This window comes from Gasterosteus aculeatus, chromosome 6 (genome assembly GCF_964276395.1).
Source record: "Gasterosteus aculeatus chromosome 6, fGasAcu3.hap1.1, whole genome shotgun sequence".
Classification (NCBI taxonomy): domain Eukaryota; kingdom Metazoa; phylum Chordata; class Actinopteri; order Perciformes; family Gasterosteidae; genus Gasterosteus; species Gasterosteus aculeatus.
Genome location: NC_135693.1, coordinates 8,806,884 through 8,827,636, shown reverse-complemented (window position 1 = coordinate 8,827,636; position 20,753 = coordinate 8,806,884). Strand labels below are relative to the sequence as shown.

General features: G+C 44.5%; 1 protein-coding gene across 10 annotated transcripts in view; it reads left to right on the top strand.

The window, feature by feature from the left end:
- pde10a (phosphodiesterase 10A) overlaps positions 1-20,753 on the top strand; it is a 42,050-nt gene that overhangs the window by 9,954 nt on the left and 11,343 nt on the right. For 4 of the 10 annotated variants that reach the window (XR_013467873.1, XR_013467872.1, XM_040178623.2 and 1 more), the window contains 3 exons: positions 12,509-12,640; positions 19,168-19,196; positions 20,231-20,354. Coding sequence is in view for 7 of the 10 variants with exons in the window: in XM_040178623.2 (XP_040034557.1) it covers positions 12,509-12,640; positions 19,168-19,196; positions 20,231-20,354 (285 nt within the window). In the remaining 3 variants the exon portion in view is untranslated. Of the gene's footprint in view, positions 1-4,295; positions 4,866-12,508; positions 12,641-19,167; positions 19,197-20,181; positions 20,355-20,753 lie in introns of those variants that run through there. The other 6 variants (XR_013467874.1, XM_040178621.2, XM_078104137.1 and 3 more) reach the window with 5 other exon arrangements.

Sequence of the window (20,753 nt, the reverse complement as noted above, 5' to 3'; positions counted from 1 at the left end):
TTACGGAAAACAAAACATGTATGTTACATAGTGTGACAAGCTCAGAAAAGGTGTGAGGAGGACAACAAAAGAGAACAATGAGATAAATGGCTGTGATGTCCTAATGATGTTTCAGAAAAAGAAAAAAAACAGAAAGGTTCAGGACATTGAGCGGTAAACACGATGTCATCTTCTCTCCCGGGGCCGTGAGGACGTTTGAGGGAGCAACAAACCTTTCCTCTGGGTACGTTTAATATACGACAATCTGACAGCGGTTATTCAAAATGGCAAATATTAAGACTGCAGAGGGCAGGCGATGATGTGCGGTGATTTGTGTTACCATTAACCTAAATTATGCACCTATCTCACATTTGTCCTAATGGATGAAAGCGCAATGACGTCCATTGACGTCACGTTCCAGACGATCCGCATTGCAGTCGCATGCAAATGTCTGCATGCCGCGCTTTGTTGTAAATGTGAAGCTCCTCTTTTTTTTTTCATGATTTAATTTTTTTTTAAACAAATGAGAGTAAACAGAGACGGCGATGTGCTCATTGGTCGTTGATCTAGTTGCGAACCAAGCTGTGAAGATGTGCATAACTCCCTCAGCCCCCCAGGGACCCTGTATTTTCATGGGCCTGCCTCTGACGTCAATGCTCCGGCTGTCCTGTGGATTGTCAGAACAGACTATTCAGTTGGGGGAGGGGACTGCAAGTCTCTGTGGTGTGTGTCTGCCGCATGTGATGTGTGTGTGTGTGTGTGTGTGCCTTTGTGGATGTAACTATGCGCCTGTGTGTGTGTTTGTGTGTGCTTGCATGTGATCTGTAAATGTTTCACTTATGCGCGTGTGTGTGTGCGCAAAAAGCTTGCACAGTGATTTGAATCAGAAATGTGCTTGAGTGGATGAGGTCTATAATCTGAGGGTTGAGGGGGGGGGGGGGGCGGCTGTGCGTGAACGAGCGCACACACACGTCTGAAGATGTAAGGAGACAGAGGCCGTAGTCATCAGAGGGATGTTCGCTTAAAAACAACCAATAAGGGGGGGGGGGGCAGTTTGAGCATGGCGGTCGACCACTTCTCTCTTCAGTCAGTTGTTGATCCCGCAGCGGACTGCCAGGAACCTTCTTTCTGCACGTGACACACGCGTTAAGACACACGAGGTTTCACCTTCTTTCATCATCGCCTATTCTATTTCCATAGATTTCCCTTAAAAGCGTATGATTCACAGATGGATTTGGGATTCGGTGGACATGGAAATAAAGGAGTTGGTAATTGATACAGATCAAACTGCAGACATGTTGAGCCTGTCTTGGGGCTCTGGTGGCTTAGTTCATTTATTCCAAATGTAAATATAAAGAAATAGTGATCCACATTTAGCTGAAAAATCTATTTGTTGACCAGCATGTCTGCCTATGATCAATGGTCGTCTGTAGATGCATAATTTTTACATTATCCTTCATGAACCTATTACATTTACTGAAATAAAATACGAAATTTAAAGAATTCTAAATTGTGCTGGATTGGACTATTGGTTCTAATCTAGGCATTATATGAGGGAACTTTAAAAAAAACAATATATAAATTGCTTCACTATTAGAGGTCAGACTGTCCAACAGGCTCCCCAGCAACCACCAATGCATCCTCACAAAATGCCGTTTTCTTGATAAACCTAAAATAGTACAGGAAACACGTGACAGCTCAACATTTGCATCTTTATTGTTGCGTTACATAATATTTGAGGGTTTTAAAACCGAATACATTTAATTTTACACCAATAATAGCGAGGGCAAAAAAATACAACTATATCTTGTAAATTAATCACTTAAGTGGAATTTATATTTCTTGCCGATTGACCCTTGAAATATTATTTGGGTTTGACAGGTCGCCCCGGTCACTTCACTTCCTGTTATGTAATGATCTTTTAAATTCGCAACGGTTGCTCTGCCACTTCAGCGAGCTGTGGATTAGAAGGGTTCACTGGTGGGTCACAAACAGAGCTGTGGGATCGCTTGTGATCCACCGCGTTTGCCTATAAGTTCTTGACTCACAACTGTCCCATATACGCTCTGCTGGGATTGTTTTGAAGCATTTGTCTTGGATCTAAATCCCTGTGCATAAGTGCAGGGAGGAAGCACCGAGGCGAGTTGAAGCGTTTCTTGTGTGAGATTCTCATTTGTGAGTGTGTGTGTGTTTTTTTTTGTTATATCTGACAACAATCCAATAGTCTCCTTTCATGTATTATCATTGTTTTCCAAATCCATTATTTGGCTTTCCCTATATTTGAAATATCATTAGATTAGAATTTCAAACAAACCTCAAAATCATTTAAAGGTGGTTGAAATAAAACTGATATACCACTGCGTCCCTCGTTTTAAGGGCTTTTCTCGTCAGGCTGAAATGAGAGACTCCATTATGTTATACTTCTGAATGGACCAGCTGCTCAAGAGTGCAGGAATGCCAGTGATTGATAGCATGCATGCTGAATCAACCCCTCTCTCTCTCCTGATATGATCAGTATATGCTGCGGCCATGAGGGAGCCTGGCACACTATGCTGTATCATGTTGCCGCCTCAGAGCTGTTAATGTACAGTGTGAGCGCTGATAACACGAGCACACATCTACAAAGGTTGCAGAGATAGGGAGCTCACTTCATTTGGAACTTGATGTGGGATCCTCGCTTAAACTACTCCGACTTTAGTTCACTGATTTAAACAGACTGAAGAGATATTTTCACATTCGATCTGATCTGAGGTCTTTGTGTAATATGCAGAAAATTATTAAGTTAAGTTCTTGGACCAAGTTGGTTCTGCAGCAGGATTACTGTGATCTGACGTAATCTTGAAAAGCCATTGTATCTTGTTCTACATGGATATTAATAATATTCAGTATAAAATATAAAGATTGGTGTTGACGCATTGCTTGGTTAGCTTTAAGGCAGGAAATGTACAATAAACAGGAACCAAGTGTGGCCTCAAAGACGTCAGAGGCGGCTATTGTGGTACAGGAAATTCTCTGACTAACACTTGAGTTACAAAAAGAAATTGTAATGGGGTAATTCCACCATTTAATCATGCCGTTTTTTAATTTGTATGTATAGCACAACCATTGTTCAGCATTCTTATAATTGCGTATCTGCGTATCAGCTTCTATTGTTTTTTCTCCATTGTCGCCAGTTAGGGCAGAATGTATCATCTGTGACCCCAATTTGAGGATAATTAGGTTATTTTTAGCATTATCTTTATGGGATTGGATATTATTAGTGTACGATTATAACTGTAGTCCAAGTACTTAGTTGCACTGCAGATGTACGTTTTTTTCAGTAACGGTTCATACACTGCTTTTGCCAAAGGAATGGTCTACATTGATGTATTTCTTTGTGCCAATTCAAGGCGATATTTGCAATTGTAATTTATGTAAATGTCCTCCAACTGAAATCAATAGAATGCATTCCTTTGGTAAATGTCTCTGCAGATATTTGAAGTCAGGAGAAATATCAACAAAGGTAGAAACAAATCATATTTATTTGAGACAAAATAACTTTCTGAGAAATCTGAAGATAGACACAAATGTACACTGCCGCTGCTCGCTGGCTCGCTCTCACAGATACACACGTTGTTTATATGCTCCACTGTAGGAGAGTTTTTAAACGGTTACTCAAGTTTACTGTATCGGCTGTTCTGAATGCTTATTGAACAAGAGCCATTGATCATATTTGGCTCGGAAGTACCCAATGATAATAACTCTGCAGATTGATCCCTGTTTGTAACTCTATCGGCGGAGGAGGTCAGGGGTAAGAGTCAGGAGGTCAGGGGTCAGGGCCGGAACTTGGAAGTGCCGTATATACGACAGCAAGATGCTCCAACACTGGGCTGGACCCTTTTCGAGCATCGCGTGCCAAAGTTGGCGCTTCATTAAATTGTGCAGCAAAGGCGTAAATGTTGACCGCTGAGCGGTGGATGAGGAAGCAGCAGCGCTTGTGTGGCTCGGCCCCTTCACGCTGCCACATTCAGGGCAGCGAACGGCAGCGCAACGGCGTCAACGGCGCGCTCCCCGAAATGCGCTAAAACACCGGAAACGAGGAGGCTCTCCCCTTCAACATAACCGTTTGAAAAAAAAAATTCAGCGCTCTGTCGTTGCATGCAGGCAAATATCTCAAAACAATGTATTTACAATTTTGATTTGAATGTGTAACCTACTTAAAATTATATAAAAATGGCCTAAAGTCCATTGCGGTGTTTCCTACAGGTCATCCTGCATATGCTCCACCATGCAACGCTTTGGCTTTTTACTTTGAAAACTAAAGCGGAAGTCTTGCCAGATGTTGTGGTTGGTTTGACACTGGCTCGCTCCCGTCTTTCCCTCTCTCTCAGTGTGTGTGTGCGTGTGTGTGTGTGTGTGTGCGTGTATGTGCGTGTCGTTACTCCAGTCCCTCTGTGTCTATGCGCCGTCGTCTCCGTTCCTCCAGTCTGCAGCTGCACATCCACCGCGGAGCCACCGAGCCGAGGAGGCGGGCCGACTGTAGCTACACCTCGGCCAGCGGTGCTGGGTCATAGCGCTGGTGGAGGGAGCAAGGGGGGGTGTGGGGGGGGGGGGGGGTGCTGTGGGGGCAGCAGCAGCACACCGCTCTTCTTGCCCTTCCGAAGCCGTGCACAGCCTGAAGCATTGAGGAGGACACCATCTGACCAAACGTGTACTGGAATAGTTTTTTTTTTATTAGTTTTTTTTTTATCCTCCTTTTTTTTTTGGCCGAGACGCTCCAAGTTGCTGCAGAGGCGCGCGCTCCTTCCGTGGCTCCTCTCTCCTCCTGCGCTCGCGGTCCGACATGGAAGATGGTCCGTCTTCGACAAGCTGTTTCAGAAGGTTAACGGACTGTTTCCTGGGTGCAAGTACGTATTTGTTTTTACCCCCCCCCCCCCCCCCCCCCCCCGCACCATAAACACTTTGAGAGAGTCACACCAGTGGTTTGGTAAGCGGGCCAAAACAACGTGGTCGCGCGGTCGGGTCGTTCTTTTGCCCACGCGTGCGCTCAACTTTGTGAGTGACAGATTGATCGATGTTTTGACGGGTGGGGACGCGTCATCCGAGGCGGACCCAGGCGGGGCTGCCATACGGGGAAATGTAGCGTGTGTCTCTTCGGTCGTTTTTAAAATGAAATAAATATTGGGCTGATGAGTCCCGTCTCGGGTGTGAGCCGGTCGGTCTACCGGGGAGGGGACCGACGGCGGCGCTGCTGAAAGACATCCGTCCACAGCGCAGCGAGGACACGCTCCCTTTGGAAAATGAAATACAAAATAGCGACTTCGAGGCTACGGTTCAGGATGCATCATGTTACAGACGTTACTTTGTTTTTACAACTATATTAACACACATTTGCATAAGTTATTAGAGGGCTGTGAGTTGTATATTCAGTTGTATTATTCTCTATTGTTTTCACGTCAGCTGTTTGTCTTTTTCAAAGCAGTTCTTTCTCAAAGGCTGCTACACTCGCCAATAAATAAAGTATTAGAATCCACTGAAAAATTGGTGCGAATAAGAAATAATATGCAAAATGTTTTGTGAATATATTTGTAATATTCCCCAATAATATGCTTCCTCGTTCAGTGGTGAATTTACGCCCTATTGCAAATATTTGCGGTATAATACGTATGTATTTTTTTCAGTCTATGTAATATCACTGGCTGAACTGCTACTTTGGGAGTTATTGTAATGTATTGTTCTGTGGTTGCAACTTACCGTCCACGGTCCATTCGCATAAATGACACCACGAGTGACCTTTAGTGCCAACACTGTAATGACCCCTTAGCAGTCTAGGTCCTGGCAAACTGAGTGATGCCGAAATACACAGAAAGCATTTTACCGTCGCCATGTGATGTATTACTGAGGTACGGTTTGTAGGTGTCTTCATGCTGACCAAAAAAGGAAGGAAGAATTTGAGCTTTCACACTTTTTGAATTAACTAAACAACTGTTAGTGTTGCTACTCCATATTCAAATTGCAACCGTGTCCTCTGTGGTAGTAAACAAAGGTTCTTTTAAAGGTCTTTTTCTCTCTATAATAAAACTTAATTGACAGATACATTGACCAGAGCAAAAGTTAATTATTGACCACTTGCTTCCTCTCTTTTTTCAATATTCATTATATCTGAGTGTCACAGCTCACATTTATGCTATAATGTTATATTTTAAAGCTGTCAATTCATTTACAATAAATGTAGGATTAGTTTGACTCATATTCCCCTCTGATTGGTTTGGGATCAGAAATTCATTAAAAAAAATGATTTAATTTTTTTTCACTGTAATGTATTTTAGTTCTATATGATTCTACAAAAGCTTTTTGTGGGCAAAAGGTTTAGCTTTATTTTCTTGAAACTTCTGTCCTGTTTATCTATCATTGTTTGTCCTTTCTGAAATGGGACTGGATAAAGACAACATTCACCTTTGAGCAGCAAGTCCGTCCTGGGACATCATAAATCCCATCAAATGTAAGGGTGTTTTTTTGTGCATTGTTCGTGGATACTTGTGTCGTCGGATTTGGAGGTCAGCCCTAATGTGATCTCTCAGGCATTTTCAAACCTAATTGGTTGTCGCCGAATTCGCTTAGCTCCGTGAAGAAGGCTGCATTGTCGGGCAGGAAGTGCTCCTGCTGGACATTTCCTGCCCCGCCGCGCGCCTTCCCTCCCAGTGAGGAATCCTCTCAGCACTGAATATATAAACACATATTGAGCTCGCTATGGTTAAATTAGAAAATGAATGCGTGATTGAAATGTGCATGGCTAAATAATCCCAGACGTGGCCGAGCACATGCCATCTATGTGATTTGTCTTCAGTGCTTGAACTCAAGCCAAAGAAAATTAGCTTCTTTTTTTTAATATCAAGATCGCTTTCAGGAACTGGATCAGTGCCGTCGGCCTGAGCGCTGATGAGGAGACTGGTGACGTCCTCCTCAAGGTGTCCGTTGACCCCACGTCAGCTGGCTGTGGTTGCTGCCGTGGTTTCGGAACGGGAGAAGGCCTCGTGCGCGCGGACGTCTTTACAACTCGTCCTCGCGTCCGGGCTCATAAAAGAACAAGGCGCTCAGATCTGTGCTTCTCATTACCGGGTCCCCATCGGTTCCTTACTGCCGGGCGGCTGCAGAGTTCAGCGTCAGTCCAGATGTTCCGCGGGGAACATGGACGTGGTTCCGGGGAGGGGGGAGGGAAGGGGGGGGCAGCGCTGCATCACACCACCATTTCGGGTGAGATGTGAACACCGAGGCAGCGGGTGGAGCTTTCGTTTTAAGGCTCGCTGCTGTGTCATCTGCCGCCTCGGGCTGTCTTTCAGGGACTGCGCCAGACACTTTGGAGTTAATAGCGTCAGTCGAAGGTGAAGGTTGACCTGCTATAACTGTGGCTGGAGTGTTGCTGCGGGCCTGTGACAACACTATTAGGCTGTGGATGAAGGGACATGCCTTATCTACTTCTCAGTTTGCCATTTATAGCTCTTACCCTTTACGTCTAATGACCTGGGCCATGCAAGTGGAAATAATGCAAATTACATTTCCATGGAAATGTCCAGCTCTCTGTCTCTCTTAAGTGTTAGGTGTGCATGTTTGTGCAGCAGTGTTTGTTTTCACCATGCAGGGGAGTGTCTCTGGAAGTGATCGAACTACAGTTACAGTCTAGGGGAAACAACTGTTTTTTAATTTGACGTCTTTTCAGTGGCTGAATATTGATTTGAGCTGCGCCAGTCACTTCACCCGTAGCTGCCGTGGAATGTGGGGTGTGTGTGTGTGTGTGTTTACCTGTATTTGGGCACACACATGCACAGGCTCAATGAATAAATGAGTCGGGGCAGTCGGAGAGGAAGAGTCAAAGCGCTTTCAGTCTTCGGTCTCCTTTTTTTCTTCTCCTCTTCGCCGCTCGCTGACGCTGTGCTCCAGCCCTCCCAGAGATAAGATAAGAACCACATGCTCTTCCCACCTCCTGGCAAGGGAGTCCCAGGCGGACCTGCTGACGCACGCACTCCCCCTCCCCACCCTCCACTTTCCGGCCCTCAGCCTCATGTCAGGAAAGTGAAAAGTAGTACCTTGGCAGCTTGCCCTTGACTCTCAGCCAGAAGGAGTGCGCTTGAAGAGAAGTGGTCTTTTCCCATTTACTCTCATGTGCATTTTTCATCTATGTGTTGCACGGGGGTTACATCTTGCTCACTAAAACGTGGGCGCCGCCTGCGTCACCCTCCGCTGTTGAGCTTGCCCTCTCGAAAGACACATTGAGGCACTGTCACACACAGATGCATCATGGGAAACCAATGAGTGATGGATGGAGCTGGCCGTTGTTTTTAGCAGGTCTTAAAATGTTCCTTTATCTGCATATTTGGGTTTAGTTTTTAAACAAGGAGTCCCACGTAGAATTTGCTACTATTTTTTGTCTAAATCTTTTTTTTGCAATTCCATTCATGCCTTTTCTACGCCAAATACTGGTTACCCAAATGTCTCATGCCCGATTAAGTTACACCTCACTCATCTACAGTAACCACTTTCCTTACAACGGCCTCTTCAGTTTGACTTCTGCTGACAAGTGGCCTTATTATAAGGCCCTTTTCTTTAATGTGCATATTGCACCCAGCAACCTGCGGCTGCCATCTCTGACCTCAAACTAACCTTTTTTGTCTATAGAGCTGGTTATTTCCACCTGAGGTTTGTGCTATGGTGTCCATCGGCGGCTGCGTGCTCAAGGACCCCTTAAGGCCGCGGCGAGTCTCAACGTGCATCTTAGTGGGTGATTTATAGCGCCACAGACCGCCTGTTGACTCCCCTCCCCTCCTCCCACCTGGTGAAGACCGCAGCGGAGTGCATCGCTGACCACCTATCTGCCCCCGTGCACTCAAAGGGGGGGGGGGGTGACGGTTCGCAGTGTGTTGGGCTAATAGCGAGCGAGACTGCCAGTAAACACGCCGCTGTTTTTACGACTTGCAGCTTATTGGTGTCTAGACCTGCAGTGAGCCAACAGTGCATCGTGTTCGCCCCAATCACAAGAAACAGCAGCAGCCGTGAGGACACACCTGGCGAGGATGTTCAGAGCGTACTTTTCTATTTTGGAAGGAGGTTAGTCCGACTAGACAAAACAGTAACTTTAAAGAAGGGATGAACGTAAATTACAGCAAACCTGATGCGATTTACAAAGCAAACTAGTCGATCGGCAGCTATAGATGTGCAGAGCAAACCCAAATTCTGTTTGTCACGTCTCAGAGGAAGAATAGAGGTCATAGAGGCTCAAATCAAAAGGGCGGAACTGGATGACACAAGCCCTTCCTTCACTGGGGTTCATCTTCTTTCCCTATTTTTTCAGTAGCTTCCTTTAAAGAAATGCAGCGCCAGAAATACCCAGGGTGCTTTCCTGTACCATTGATAACTGTCCATCCGTAATATTATTACCTTTTATAATTCATATGACGTCTCGCCAGCGTCAGGTTTCAAAGCTGATGTTCATTTCAATACTTTAGAGTTTCTTTTCAAACTAATTAAGTGCTCAATGCCGGAAATTCCATATCAACGCCACAACCTGCTGCCCGAAAGCATGAAGCTCATTCCGTGTCAAACAGGAGCGCGCTCGTTCTGCAACTCGGACGTGAGAGCGCGGAGACCCAGACGGACGGAGACTGGTTTGGTCTCCCCTTCCCAGGCCCAGGGTGTGGTGTGCTGCAGTCAAGATAAGTGTTATGCAACAGTACCTCACCGAACATGAACTCGGGCTTCAGTTTCTTCACAGGAAGTCCAAGTCTGAGTCAGGCACCAAAATCTCTGCTGAATGGCTTCGAAGCTGCACAACGAGGAGCTTCCGACTTATGTACTTTTGCCCGAATGAGGCTGTATTCAGAGTTATATTTTATGCTATACTTCTACTCCCCTACGTTTCAGAGGGAAAGTAGAATTTGTAAAAGAATAAACTGGTGGTTCCCGTCCCTGTTTGCTTCCGACACACGGTTTCATTTACATGACAATTCAAGCCACAATATTTCACAAAAGGATTTGAGAAAAGTCCAAATTTATGTCATAAGCAAAAGTTTGTTCCCCCCCCTTTTAATAATCTTGCAACCACCGAGATTTATCGTCGCAGTCTTTGCACATCCGACTGTATACAGACAATTATATGTTGTAATCAAAAGAAGGCAAAGGATGATGAGGATTTGGACACATTTTGTTTGTTCAAATTAGATTCCATTTGCGTTTGAGGTGTAATGCAGTGTTTTGAACACGCCGTTGTCTTCAGCAGCGTTTGCCCGAGTGGAAAAGAAATTTCACTGAAGTAAGAGAAAATAAAAAAGCTCCGGGGAAACCAGTCCCCAAGCATTTGCTTCTACCACAGCGGTCTGCCCCTCCTGATTCAGAGACCAGATGTGATTCCCAGTGGGGTTTTTACCATGTTGGACCACAGCATGTGGGACAGATGTGGCTGCACCTTTGTCCCAGGACACTGACTCCCGTCCCACAGCTCCGAATGTCACTGTGGCTCGGACTTAAGAAGGAATCAGACGTCAGTACGGTGAACAGAAAGGATTGAGGATGTTTGGTCAGTGCTCTTACATTTGCTGGAGAGGAAGTCGGCCCTTGAAGGCTTTCCTGTCATGTGCGCGGCTTCCGTTAATATAACGTGATGCAGTACATTGACTCTTCAGACGCAGTATGATAATAGTTTAATAACCTTTGCTTCCTGAAGGAATCACTAGAACGCCTGAAATGTCTCCATCCGTTGCTGAAAATAGTCTGCGACCACACTATTTACTCCTTCTTGAGTAATGTTTGAATAAAACTACAATGTCCAGCGGGACAGCATTTATTTGTACCCTCTTTTATGTTTATGTCTCCTGTGGGGACAAATGGGGTTGGAGGGGACAGCCTCAAGCGTGTTGTTGGAAAGTACTGGGAACCAAACTAACACATTGTTGGTTTTGGTAATTTTGCAAAATGTTCACAATAAAAGAAAATAATAGACATGCAGGACAATTGTAAGCCTTCTATTTATTGAGTGCATCAGCCAAAAGTTATTGATCAGAGATAAGCAGTGTTTGTTTTAGAGGGCCGTGGTATTCCCTTCCGATGGTCATTTTAACACCACTTTAGAAACCATTGATATGCTCACTCTAAAATTGCAAGCCATTTGTTTCTGCCCCATGGAAATAGGACATTTGACTATTTCTGTTCATGTGCACACACATATGATAGTTGAATAATTTTCAACACAAAACCTGTATTCATAAATTAATACAGCCTCCTTGTGTTTTTTTTTTTTTTGTGTAGTGTCGCTAATCACAATGCCTTCTTTGTCTCAAATAGGACAACGTTGTGAGGCTATTTTGCGGCGCTTCCATTTTACTCCTCTGTGTGTGGCTTACTGTCCCTTGCAGTCCCCCCCCCCCTTAACTTTCCCTGATTTATTAAGCCATATTTGGCCAATGTGCGTCAGAGCTGGCCAGGAGTCTCGTGAGGCGTTCAGTCCCTGAAGATCTGTGTCTCGTGTCTGGACAGCGTCAGACTGCAGCGTCCACCACCCCTTTAAACTTACCCCCACCTCTGTTTGCCTTATTTGCCTGCAACCACGTGCCTGCTCGACCTGCACACGCACGCACACATCGAGCAGATGATCCATCGTAGCTGAAGATCAAATTATTTGTTCAGAGCGAATGTATCAAAGGTTGAAGGTGGCTTTTAAAACAGTCAGAAGCACTGATTCTAAAATTCTATTAGAGTGAATTGATATTCCTGAAAAGGCAAAATCGCTTTGTAAAGATAACCACAAGTTACTAAAGTGGATGCAATATTGTCGTGCTGTCTACACGTATGTTTTGGCTGTTATATTTTACAACGATATGTTGTGGGGAACAAGAATAAAAAACAATATGTGCTGTTGAATACAATGGGCTGTATTCTACCCTTATCTGCTAACAGATATAATTACTGTGTTCATGCCATATAATGTAAATTCAACCTGGCTGTAAGATTTGTTTTTTTTATATTGTGACATCTGGCTTTAGATAAAAGTGTCTGAATGAGAAGCACACTCCATTTGTGTGAGTGACCTAAACGTCACGGCCTCCTGGTGCATCGCGACGGCCTCTTAGACGCCAGCGGGTGTATTAAAAACAACTTTCCCTCAACGATGGTCTGGCAAATGGCTTTTTTGACAGCAAAGACCGTAAACAGCAGCACTTAGCGAGCTCTCAAGAACCCAATTGCCTATTAAGCACAATCAAGTCCTCCTCCATCCTGCTCCGCCTCTGTTGGGGGCTCCTATCCCTGCAGAATACAGTAAACAGCCCCGGCTATCTCTCAGCCTGACCTCACCTCACAGCAAAGAGAAAGAGATGACCTTTGGCTGTTTCCGGCCTGGGCCTTTTGTTTGTGGGAGAACGTCTGGAACACCGGGCAGTTGGCTGCGCGTCATATTAAGTTTGCGTCGTCTCATAACCGCTTCTTGTCTTCACTCTTTTCCAGCATTTTTCATTATATTGTTCAACAGTCATAAATAAAGCTGCGATGTGCTTTTGTTTTTCAGGCTTGACGGATGAGAAAGTGAAGGCCTACCTCTCGCTTCACCCGCAGATGCTGGATGACTTTGTGTTGGAGAGTGTGAGCGCAGAGACGTTGGACAGATGGCTGAAGAAGAAGACCAGCAGCAGGCCTGCAGGTAAACCCACTCCCACACGCGCGCACACACACACACACACACACACACTGAAGCCATAATGATTGGATCAGCGGATTTCAGGTTATTGAGTCAGATTTGGCATTTCTGTGATATTTTGCTTTGGTCAAATGTTTATACCTTTTAGCTACATAATCTCATAGGAGTTCCTGACAAGTCAACCACAAATACAGGCTGCAGCCACGTCAGTCATTTTCTGTTATTGCACTGAGAAGCCAAAACCTTTTTCGTTGAAGACACAGGAGTGACCTGTGTGCCTCTGCGGCCTGTGTTTATCATCCTGGCCATTTGCAGTTTAAATCACTCATATTTGCGTTTGTCTCTTTCAATCATCAGTGTTTGTGATAGACGGAAGAATGGCAGAGGAACGTTCCTGTCGGGTGTTTATGGGTCATTAGATGTGTTTGAGCGGGCCGAGTTAAGTCTGTTCCATGCACTCCACACACACACACACACACACACACACACACACACACACACACACACACACACACAGAGGACTGTTTCTCAGCCCATCCGCATCCATCAAGGGCCCACAGGGCTGGCGCTCTGCCCGGTCGAGCTACTGACGTCAGAGGCGACCTCCAGAGACATGCAGCCGGCTGAAGGGGGCCCAGGGGAGGAGTGTGGATGATGGTGGAGGAGGGTTGGGGGGGGGGTGGGGGGTGGTTGCTCTGGCTCAGGGTGTGGATGTGTTGAAGTGAAGCAGTAAACTGGCGGAGGACAGATTTGTCACATTTTGGAACTGTTTATTACATGATGCGTATAGGCCGTTGCATGCAGAGACGTTGATTCAGTGCAGAGCGGGCGAAGGCCCACGCAAAGAAAGGCGCAGATTCACTAAGCCTGACCGCAGCGCACACATGCACAGTACTCTTGGCTTATGTCTCTTGTGCTTTTCCCTCAATGCAAAGTTCCAATTCCTAATTGCCCATAAATCTACAGTTAAAGAAAGAAGAAGCAAATTAACCGCTTTGTTGACTACAAATCTCATTGCCATGGTAAAATAGTGAAGTAAACAACGATTGTATCCATGAGTTGCGCTTAACAAAATGCAGAAGCAATATTCAGCCATTATCAGTGTGCAGTTGGGCTCTTGAGCTGTGCGTGAAAAGACAACTCTCTCTTTAAGCTGCTTGTATTTCTCTTGGTTGACCTTAACATCAGTAAAATCACTCAGCAAGTCCACTTCCTCTGTTAGCGGACACTGTTGAGCCTTCGGGGGGTTGTATCCACTCACATGGCAACAAGCATTGTTTGATCTTCACTACATTGACTAAAGGGTCATAGTGTTAATATTATTGCTGGAATATGAAATAAAGGTTTATTTGACACATTTCTCTGCTGAACCTCTCCTCTAAATGTGTTTGTGCCGATAGAAGTAGCTTGCAGAGCTTGTAGTGAACCTTTGTGGGGATCAGATTGTTTTTGTATTCTTCGTGTGCAGCAGGAGCTGTCATCATGTGATCGTCACTGAGATAACCACTGTTCCCTGGAAGCAGTCCCTGCAGCCTGTCTCGTTCTCACTTATCATGTGATGGGCTACATTGGATGACATAAATCATTTTGTTTGTACACAGAGACACAAGTGTGTGTGTTTGTATCCAAAGGTGATATTACAGACTCTGATTTCAGAAAAATGCCTTTACATAATAATAATAATATAAATGTGCAGTTTCATAATTACTGAATCACAACTGATGTCCTTTGACCATCACACCTGTTATGTTGTTGGCTGTGTTTACTTCACACCAAATGCTGTCAGGGGTTAATTAATAAATCAGCTTAAAAGTGTCAGCTAGTCCCATCAAGAGGCCCCATCGCTACAATGCACACACAAACACGCTGTAAACATCTGTGTCCGTGTGAGAGGTGTGAGTGTGCGTGTGAGTGTGCGTGAGTCTCAGGCCTTGCAGGCCCGGCCCCCTCGGGGCAGGAGCATCGCCGAGCTGTTGAGCAGCTGACGCTGTTTCTCAGACGTGTTCGAACGGCAGTCGCGAGCAGACAAAGACGTGCTTGTGTAGCACAACCTCACACCCCGGCACCGTGATAAGAGCCGTCTCACCTGCAGGGCTTCACGTCGGGAGGGAGGAGGAGGCCTCCTGCACAGCCCTCAGTAAAAGTTAAAAAAATGTTTTTTCTCAAAGTCTTTGAGAAGTACAGATTGACACGACAAGTAAAAAAACAAGTGGGGGACTAACGGCTTGTGGTGGCTTCCTCCACCCTGTGTGGGTGGGTTCATGCAGACGGCTACTAGGTCGACCCGCTGCTTCGCTGCTGGCTGACCGTCCTGTGTGTACATGCGGCGGATCAATAAAGAGCCCATCAAGTATGTGCACATTAGAGCCTGACTCTGTCGGCCCGGCCCGCTGGTATGTTCTGAGTGCTCCCACAAATCCTTTTCGTATCCTTCCGAATGAGATATACTGAGCAGTAATAAAGCGTCACACAAATATTAAAGATATAATGTAGTTATGTCTACCTGAGCAGAGACTGAAGGTGATCTTGCTTTCCCCCGAGCTTCTGCGTGCTTTGTTGTCACAGCCGTGCAAGTTCGGCGTGCTTTTAGTGCATGTGAGTGCACCACTGGCTGGACGGCAATGGAAACGGTCCCAGTCTCTTCTTTCACTGTGGTTTCCAAAAAAGCAGATTAAGTGACCCAATTTGAATATTTAGTTCTTTGCACTTTGCGCAGTATTTATGAAACTTATTAATGAATTTATTGAATGATCACGTTGATAGAAGTTAATGATTTTTATTTTTTATTGAAACCATGTCACCACTCTGTGCCAACACACAATAATTCACGCCTTGGGAACCACAAATCAACTTTTCATACTGTCTTTGATTTATCAGACCATAACAAGTTGAATATTGATGAATATTATTGACCTGCAGTCTGTGTGTGCTTTGCTTTGTGACATTTAATTTGGATTACAAAGGGATTTGTAGGGGAAACAATGTCAGACTGATTTTGATTTGATTGGAAGCAACTTGCTAACAGACGAGAAAAGTATAAATATGTTCAGAAAATAATTCTTGATGACAATAAGAATCTATCCTGGATTAACAACTGATGGGGTTTCTGTGTTTGTTAACTATATGTTTTTCCCGCTGAACAAATATCTCCCACTACAATAAGATGGAATCTGCGATTTTTGGCAATAAACCGATCCGATTGTATAGTGTAGGGTGCCTTTATCGACGACATCTTCAAAGGAGCTAAGTGTTGAGTTACAAGGCAGAGTAGCACACATTTAAACTTAATGCATCACATCCTGGTGTTGCACACCCAACAAACAGTTAGTCTTTGTATAACGGTATCAGTGGAGTGCTGAAGTGTTTCGGTGTCTTGTCTGAGAACGCGTCGGCCCGTCCCGTTGTCTTTACTTAAAGCAACAGTAGGTTCTTGAACATATGGGATGGCATTGGAACAGGCTGCTGGTCTGTGTCCCCCTGCTGAGTGCTGACCACATTGTAGTGTGATAAAAAACGCAGACATGCACACACATAGACACACACACACACACACACACACACACACACACACACACACACACACACACACACACACACACACACACACTGGTACAGACACTTCTCGGCCCCAGGGCAGCTGTGTCATTAGGGATAATCCCCACGACACACAACTGATGAAACTAAGATGTTATTGTTGCAAAACTTGTCAAACTATTGTCTGATATATTTGTTTTGGAGTCTTATATAGTGTAATTTTCTAGCCATACAAAATTGCACAGACCAAAACACTTTTATTCAGTAATAGACAAAAGAATAGGCGAGCCATTTTTGGGGTTTCTAGGAAAACCAGGAAAGCCACGCTTGACCTGCAGCTGGAGAATGCGTGTGCATGCTTACTGCTTAAAGAAACTGGTCTAACCAGGCCACCGGTTCACTGCGACAGCTTTAATGGCCACTGGATCTTGCGTTCCTGTGATTCCCGGGCACAGGAGGCTTCTGCGTCTTACCAGACCCAGCGTACACAGCCTACGAGCGCAAACGCCTTTTGTTACTTTTTGTCTCCTAAGACCATTTTTAATGTGTGTACACAGTGCTCAGTGCTCCCCCTCTGCTTCCACTGGGAATGCTACACATGAGATGCCTACAGAGGTGGTTTGCTAGACTGATCTTGTATCTGCAACAACACAAATCAGTCCTCCAGGGGGGGACTTTAACATCTGTGTGGGGATGGGTGGACTGGGTGATATGATTGACACTTGATACGATATGATTGACACTGCTGATATATGTCCAATATTTCTTTTTTGTAAATGAAAACCAAATCAATTAGCAAACAAATGTACAAAATCAATGTCCAGTGCGATGAATTAGGTTCCACTCGTATGCGATACATCAGACTGGTGTCAGAGGGAATCATTCATCTGCGTGACAGAAATGTATTTGTAAGATGTTGTCAAATGTTCATATCAGTGTAGTAATTTACTGATATGATGTACTGTATCCGTGTTGCTGAAGTCGCTGGCACTGAAACACGTTAAAGTAATGTTAAGTGGCAATGATGTGTTGCTGAGAAGAAGCAACAGTCTTATTGTGGCCGCCTACATCAACAGGCTAACAAAGGTCAACATCTATCCATCACTTTCCTTAAGTTGTATTTGTTTTCTGTGGTTTTTCGACACCAACACGGATGGCATCGCTGTTATTTTAGCATTATGTCATATATTTGCCACCTGTCGACCTGAGCATTGATGGGGAAAAATGGTTGGATGCCGCTTACAATCACTGAAGCATCTGCACTTACTTGTAAATACTGAATATTATAAATCAAATTAAAGGAGTGTGAGGTAAATATCCTGGTAGGTCTTTTTATCTTTATATGCAAATCAGGTTTATATACCCATATATCTCAAATATCATTAAACATTGTACCTACACCAGACATTCTACGCCATGTACACACCATATACCACATTACTTCATACTGTGTAAACATCACATTCCTACATCAAAGCTAAACCAGTAAAGTGAGGGAAATGCAGCAACTGTACTTTCAGTTTTTCATATTCACTGAAGATGGCTCCTGTTCATGTATAGGATTCAGATGTGTGTGTGTGTGTGTGTGTGTGTGTGTGTGTCTGTGTGTATATGTATATATATATATTTAAAATGTAGACTACTTCCTCTAACAGGTCTCTAACATACTTATATATATATAAAATATGTCCTTCAAAGGGGTTTGTGTCAGAATATTCTTAGCCTCATCAAGTCATAAAAAAAAACAATGGTTCTGTTTGTTCTTCTCTTTTTTTCAAAATGGTTTGAAGTCTTTTCAAGTGCAGCTCTCGGTCCTCTGATTGACGTCACAGCCGGCCGGGGGTTCACTCTAAAATAGCTCTCATGGCTAAGTTAGGAAACTCATAGCATAGTGGAGGAATGTTTAAAACAACAAACAATGAAGCTGGCTGTACTTTCCCCCCTTCACATCTTTGTTGGCTTGTTTCAACGCAGCTCAAGTCGCCACTTCGGCAGATCCTTCTAAAAGATCGCCCGGCTTTCCGTACGGTTTGATCACATGCAGCGTTACCAAAGAGATCAGAGCGGTTACTGTTCTTGTTTGCTGCCGACCCCCATTTGTAATGAAGCACCGCTTGTAGCGGTGTGATTGTGAGCGCTACTTGGGATGAAAATAAAACCAGACTATAAATCCAGAAACTGTTGCGAGGCTTTCGTTATTATCACGTATGTCAGTGTCCAAAGACAATAGTCACACGTCTACTGTCTCTCTAACAGCCCGAAATGATGGCAGGTATTTGCACCCGAGGCCACAAAATGTTACACTTAACTACAAGTTAGATTAATAACGTTTAAGAAAACGTCTCCCCACATCAATGATAGATAAAGTATTCATCCATTATTTATACATAATGTATATTAATGCTTTATATACTGCTCTTTGTTTAGGTATTTCCTCATTAACCATTCAGTTTACTACTGTTTCGCTTATTTGATGCTTTTGCTGGTGAGCCTTTGTGCAGTTAAACAGCCCGGTCAGATTTCCGTTTTTTTTCAGCTTTTTTGCGCAGACAATTTTGCTCTTGACATTTGCATAGTCACGCTGACTTCCTTTTAAATGAAGAATGTTGCTCAATGGGCCGTGAGCGAAAGTCACAGCAACTCACTTCATTTCATCATTTCTCCACCTGCTTAGTGACAAAAAAACAAACCTAAATCCGATTCACTCACCAATATTAGTTAAAGCTAAACTTGGGCATGTATTTTGCCATGCAGCCACTTTAGACTCACGTGATAATGGATTGTAAATGAACAAAGTGTAACTAAAAGAGGAAGAGTTCTAATCTACAAACAGACTGTTCGCTCACATTGGCAACAGCAGCTACTGACCAAGTGGCTAAATTCAATAGTATATTAAACACTTTGGGCAACAATTTCATGGATTGTGAATTCATGTTTTTATTTATAGAATGTTGCTTTAAGCTGTATTTTAATATTCTGCAATTTTCTCCTTACAGATGACACATCAGCTAAAGAAGTCACCAGGGTAGGTTTTAGTTTCATATTAAGTGTACACATTTATATGACAAGCTCCAGCTTTATATACTGTTGCTATTCTATTACTTTGTTTGCTCCCGCATTGGTAAAACTAACCAAAGTGACATATTGAGTTTGTATTTGAGAATAATAACGATGACAGCTTAAACTAAACTTCCTCCGTCCTTCAGTTACATCGAAAATATCCTTGTGTACTCAGTGAAGATGCCCATTAACTATAACGGTGACGTTGTCTCATATAAAAACAACAAAGCAGTCTAAAAATTCCCACCTGTAAATTCTACCGTTGGATGCAGTGGTGAGTTTCGGGTTGAAATAGATTATACGCAGGCAGGAGGTGTATCCTCACACCTGTGTCACCCTGACACCGTCATGCTCCTACGAGGCCTGGTGTCGATGGCCCCTCTAGGGCCCGAGTGCTGGATGGAAGCGACTTTGCACACAGTGGGACCACTCGAACCCCCCCCCCTCAGTGCGTCATCCATACGTCTGTGCAAACAGGATACGAGAGGATAGAAGGCGTCCCGTGGGGGGGAGGCTTTCTACTGCGCCACTCTCCCCGCCGTCCTGCCCTCACCCTCTCTGCGGGCGCAGAAATAGACGCCTGTCCGGCCCCGCGCAGGGCGGGCGGTCCGCCGCTTGCATAACCACACTTTTAAGCTGAGACGGAGCAGCAGAGCTTGGCAGGGCTTTAATCGGGGGCCTCCTGGTGGGACTGCGAGGGGGGATCCCCGGGCTACAATGCAGCCGTTAAGGGGAGTGTACGGGTTGAGGCGATGGGTAATGTGGTGGTGAATGGGCCCGTCTTTGTAAACGGCAAGAAGATGATCCTCTTTCATTCCCCCCCAAAAAAGCCGCTTTGCGCGTGAGTTCGTGGCTCGCTGCCTCGGTAGCACCAGGCTGGCTGCAGGTGCGCGTTGTCCTCACCTGGTTCTGTATCAGACGTCTCACTAAAATTTGAAATTCAATTTCAGTGCTTTTGCAAAGCTGTGGAGCAGTAATGTCTGGGTGTCTTGTGTCCAGCAGTACCAGGACACAAATGTGCAGGGTGTGGTGTATGAACTCAACAGCTACATGGAGCAGCGGCTGGACACAGGAGGAGACAACAAACTTCTGCTCTATGAGTTGTGCAGCATCATCAAAACAGGTGGGAGGAGACACGATCCAGCTCATTCACCCCCCTCGGCTCCAGTTCCAGTCACACAAACGTCACGTCAAACCGTCTTTCCATGAGACTGGAGTCGATCGTTTTAATGTAATACTGAAAGTTTGTCAATTTTATGTACTTTTCTATTATTGAACTTTTGACACCAATTGAATTGCCCACTGTGGCCCAACCATTGAAAATTAAAAAGAGGAATAAAATGACCAGCAAAAATGATTCATACATGAATAGTATAATAATATAATAATACTGGAGAGGAGGACTGGGAATGAGATTAAGTGGATAGCCGTCAAAGCCCTCAGTCAGAGTGCCGTCCTTAAGTAGGACATTGCTAATAGATTGTTATTAAATTGTACCTGGGCTGTTATGTCCCTGTCACTC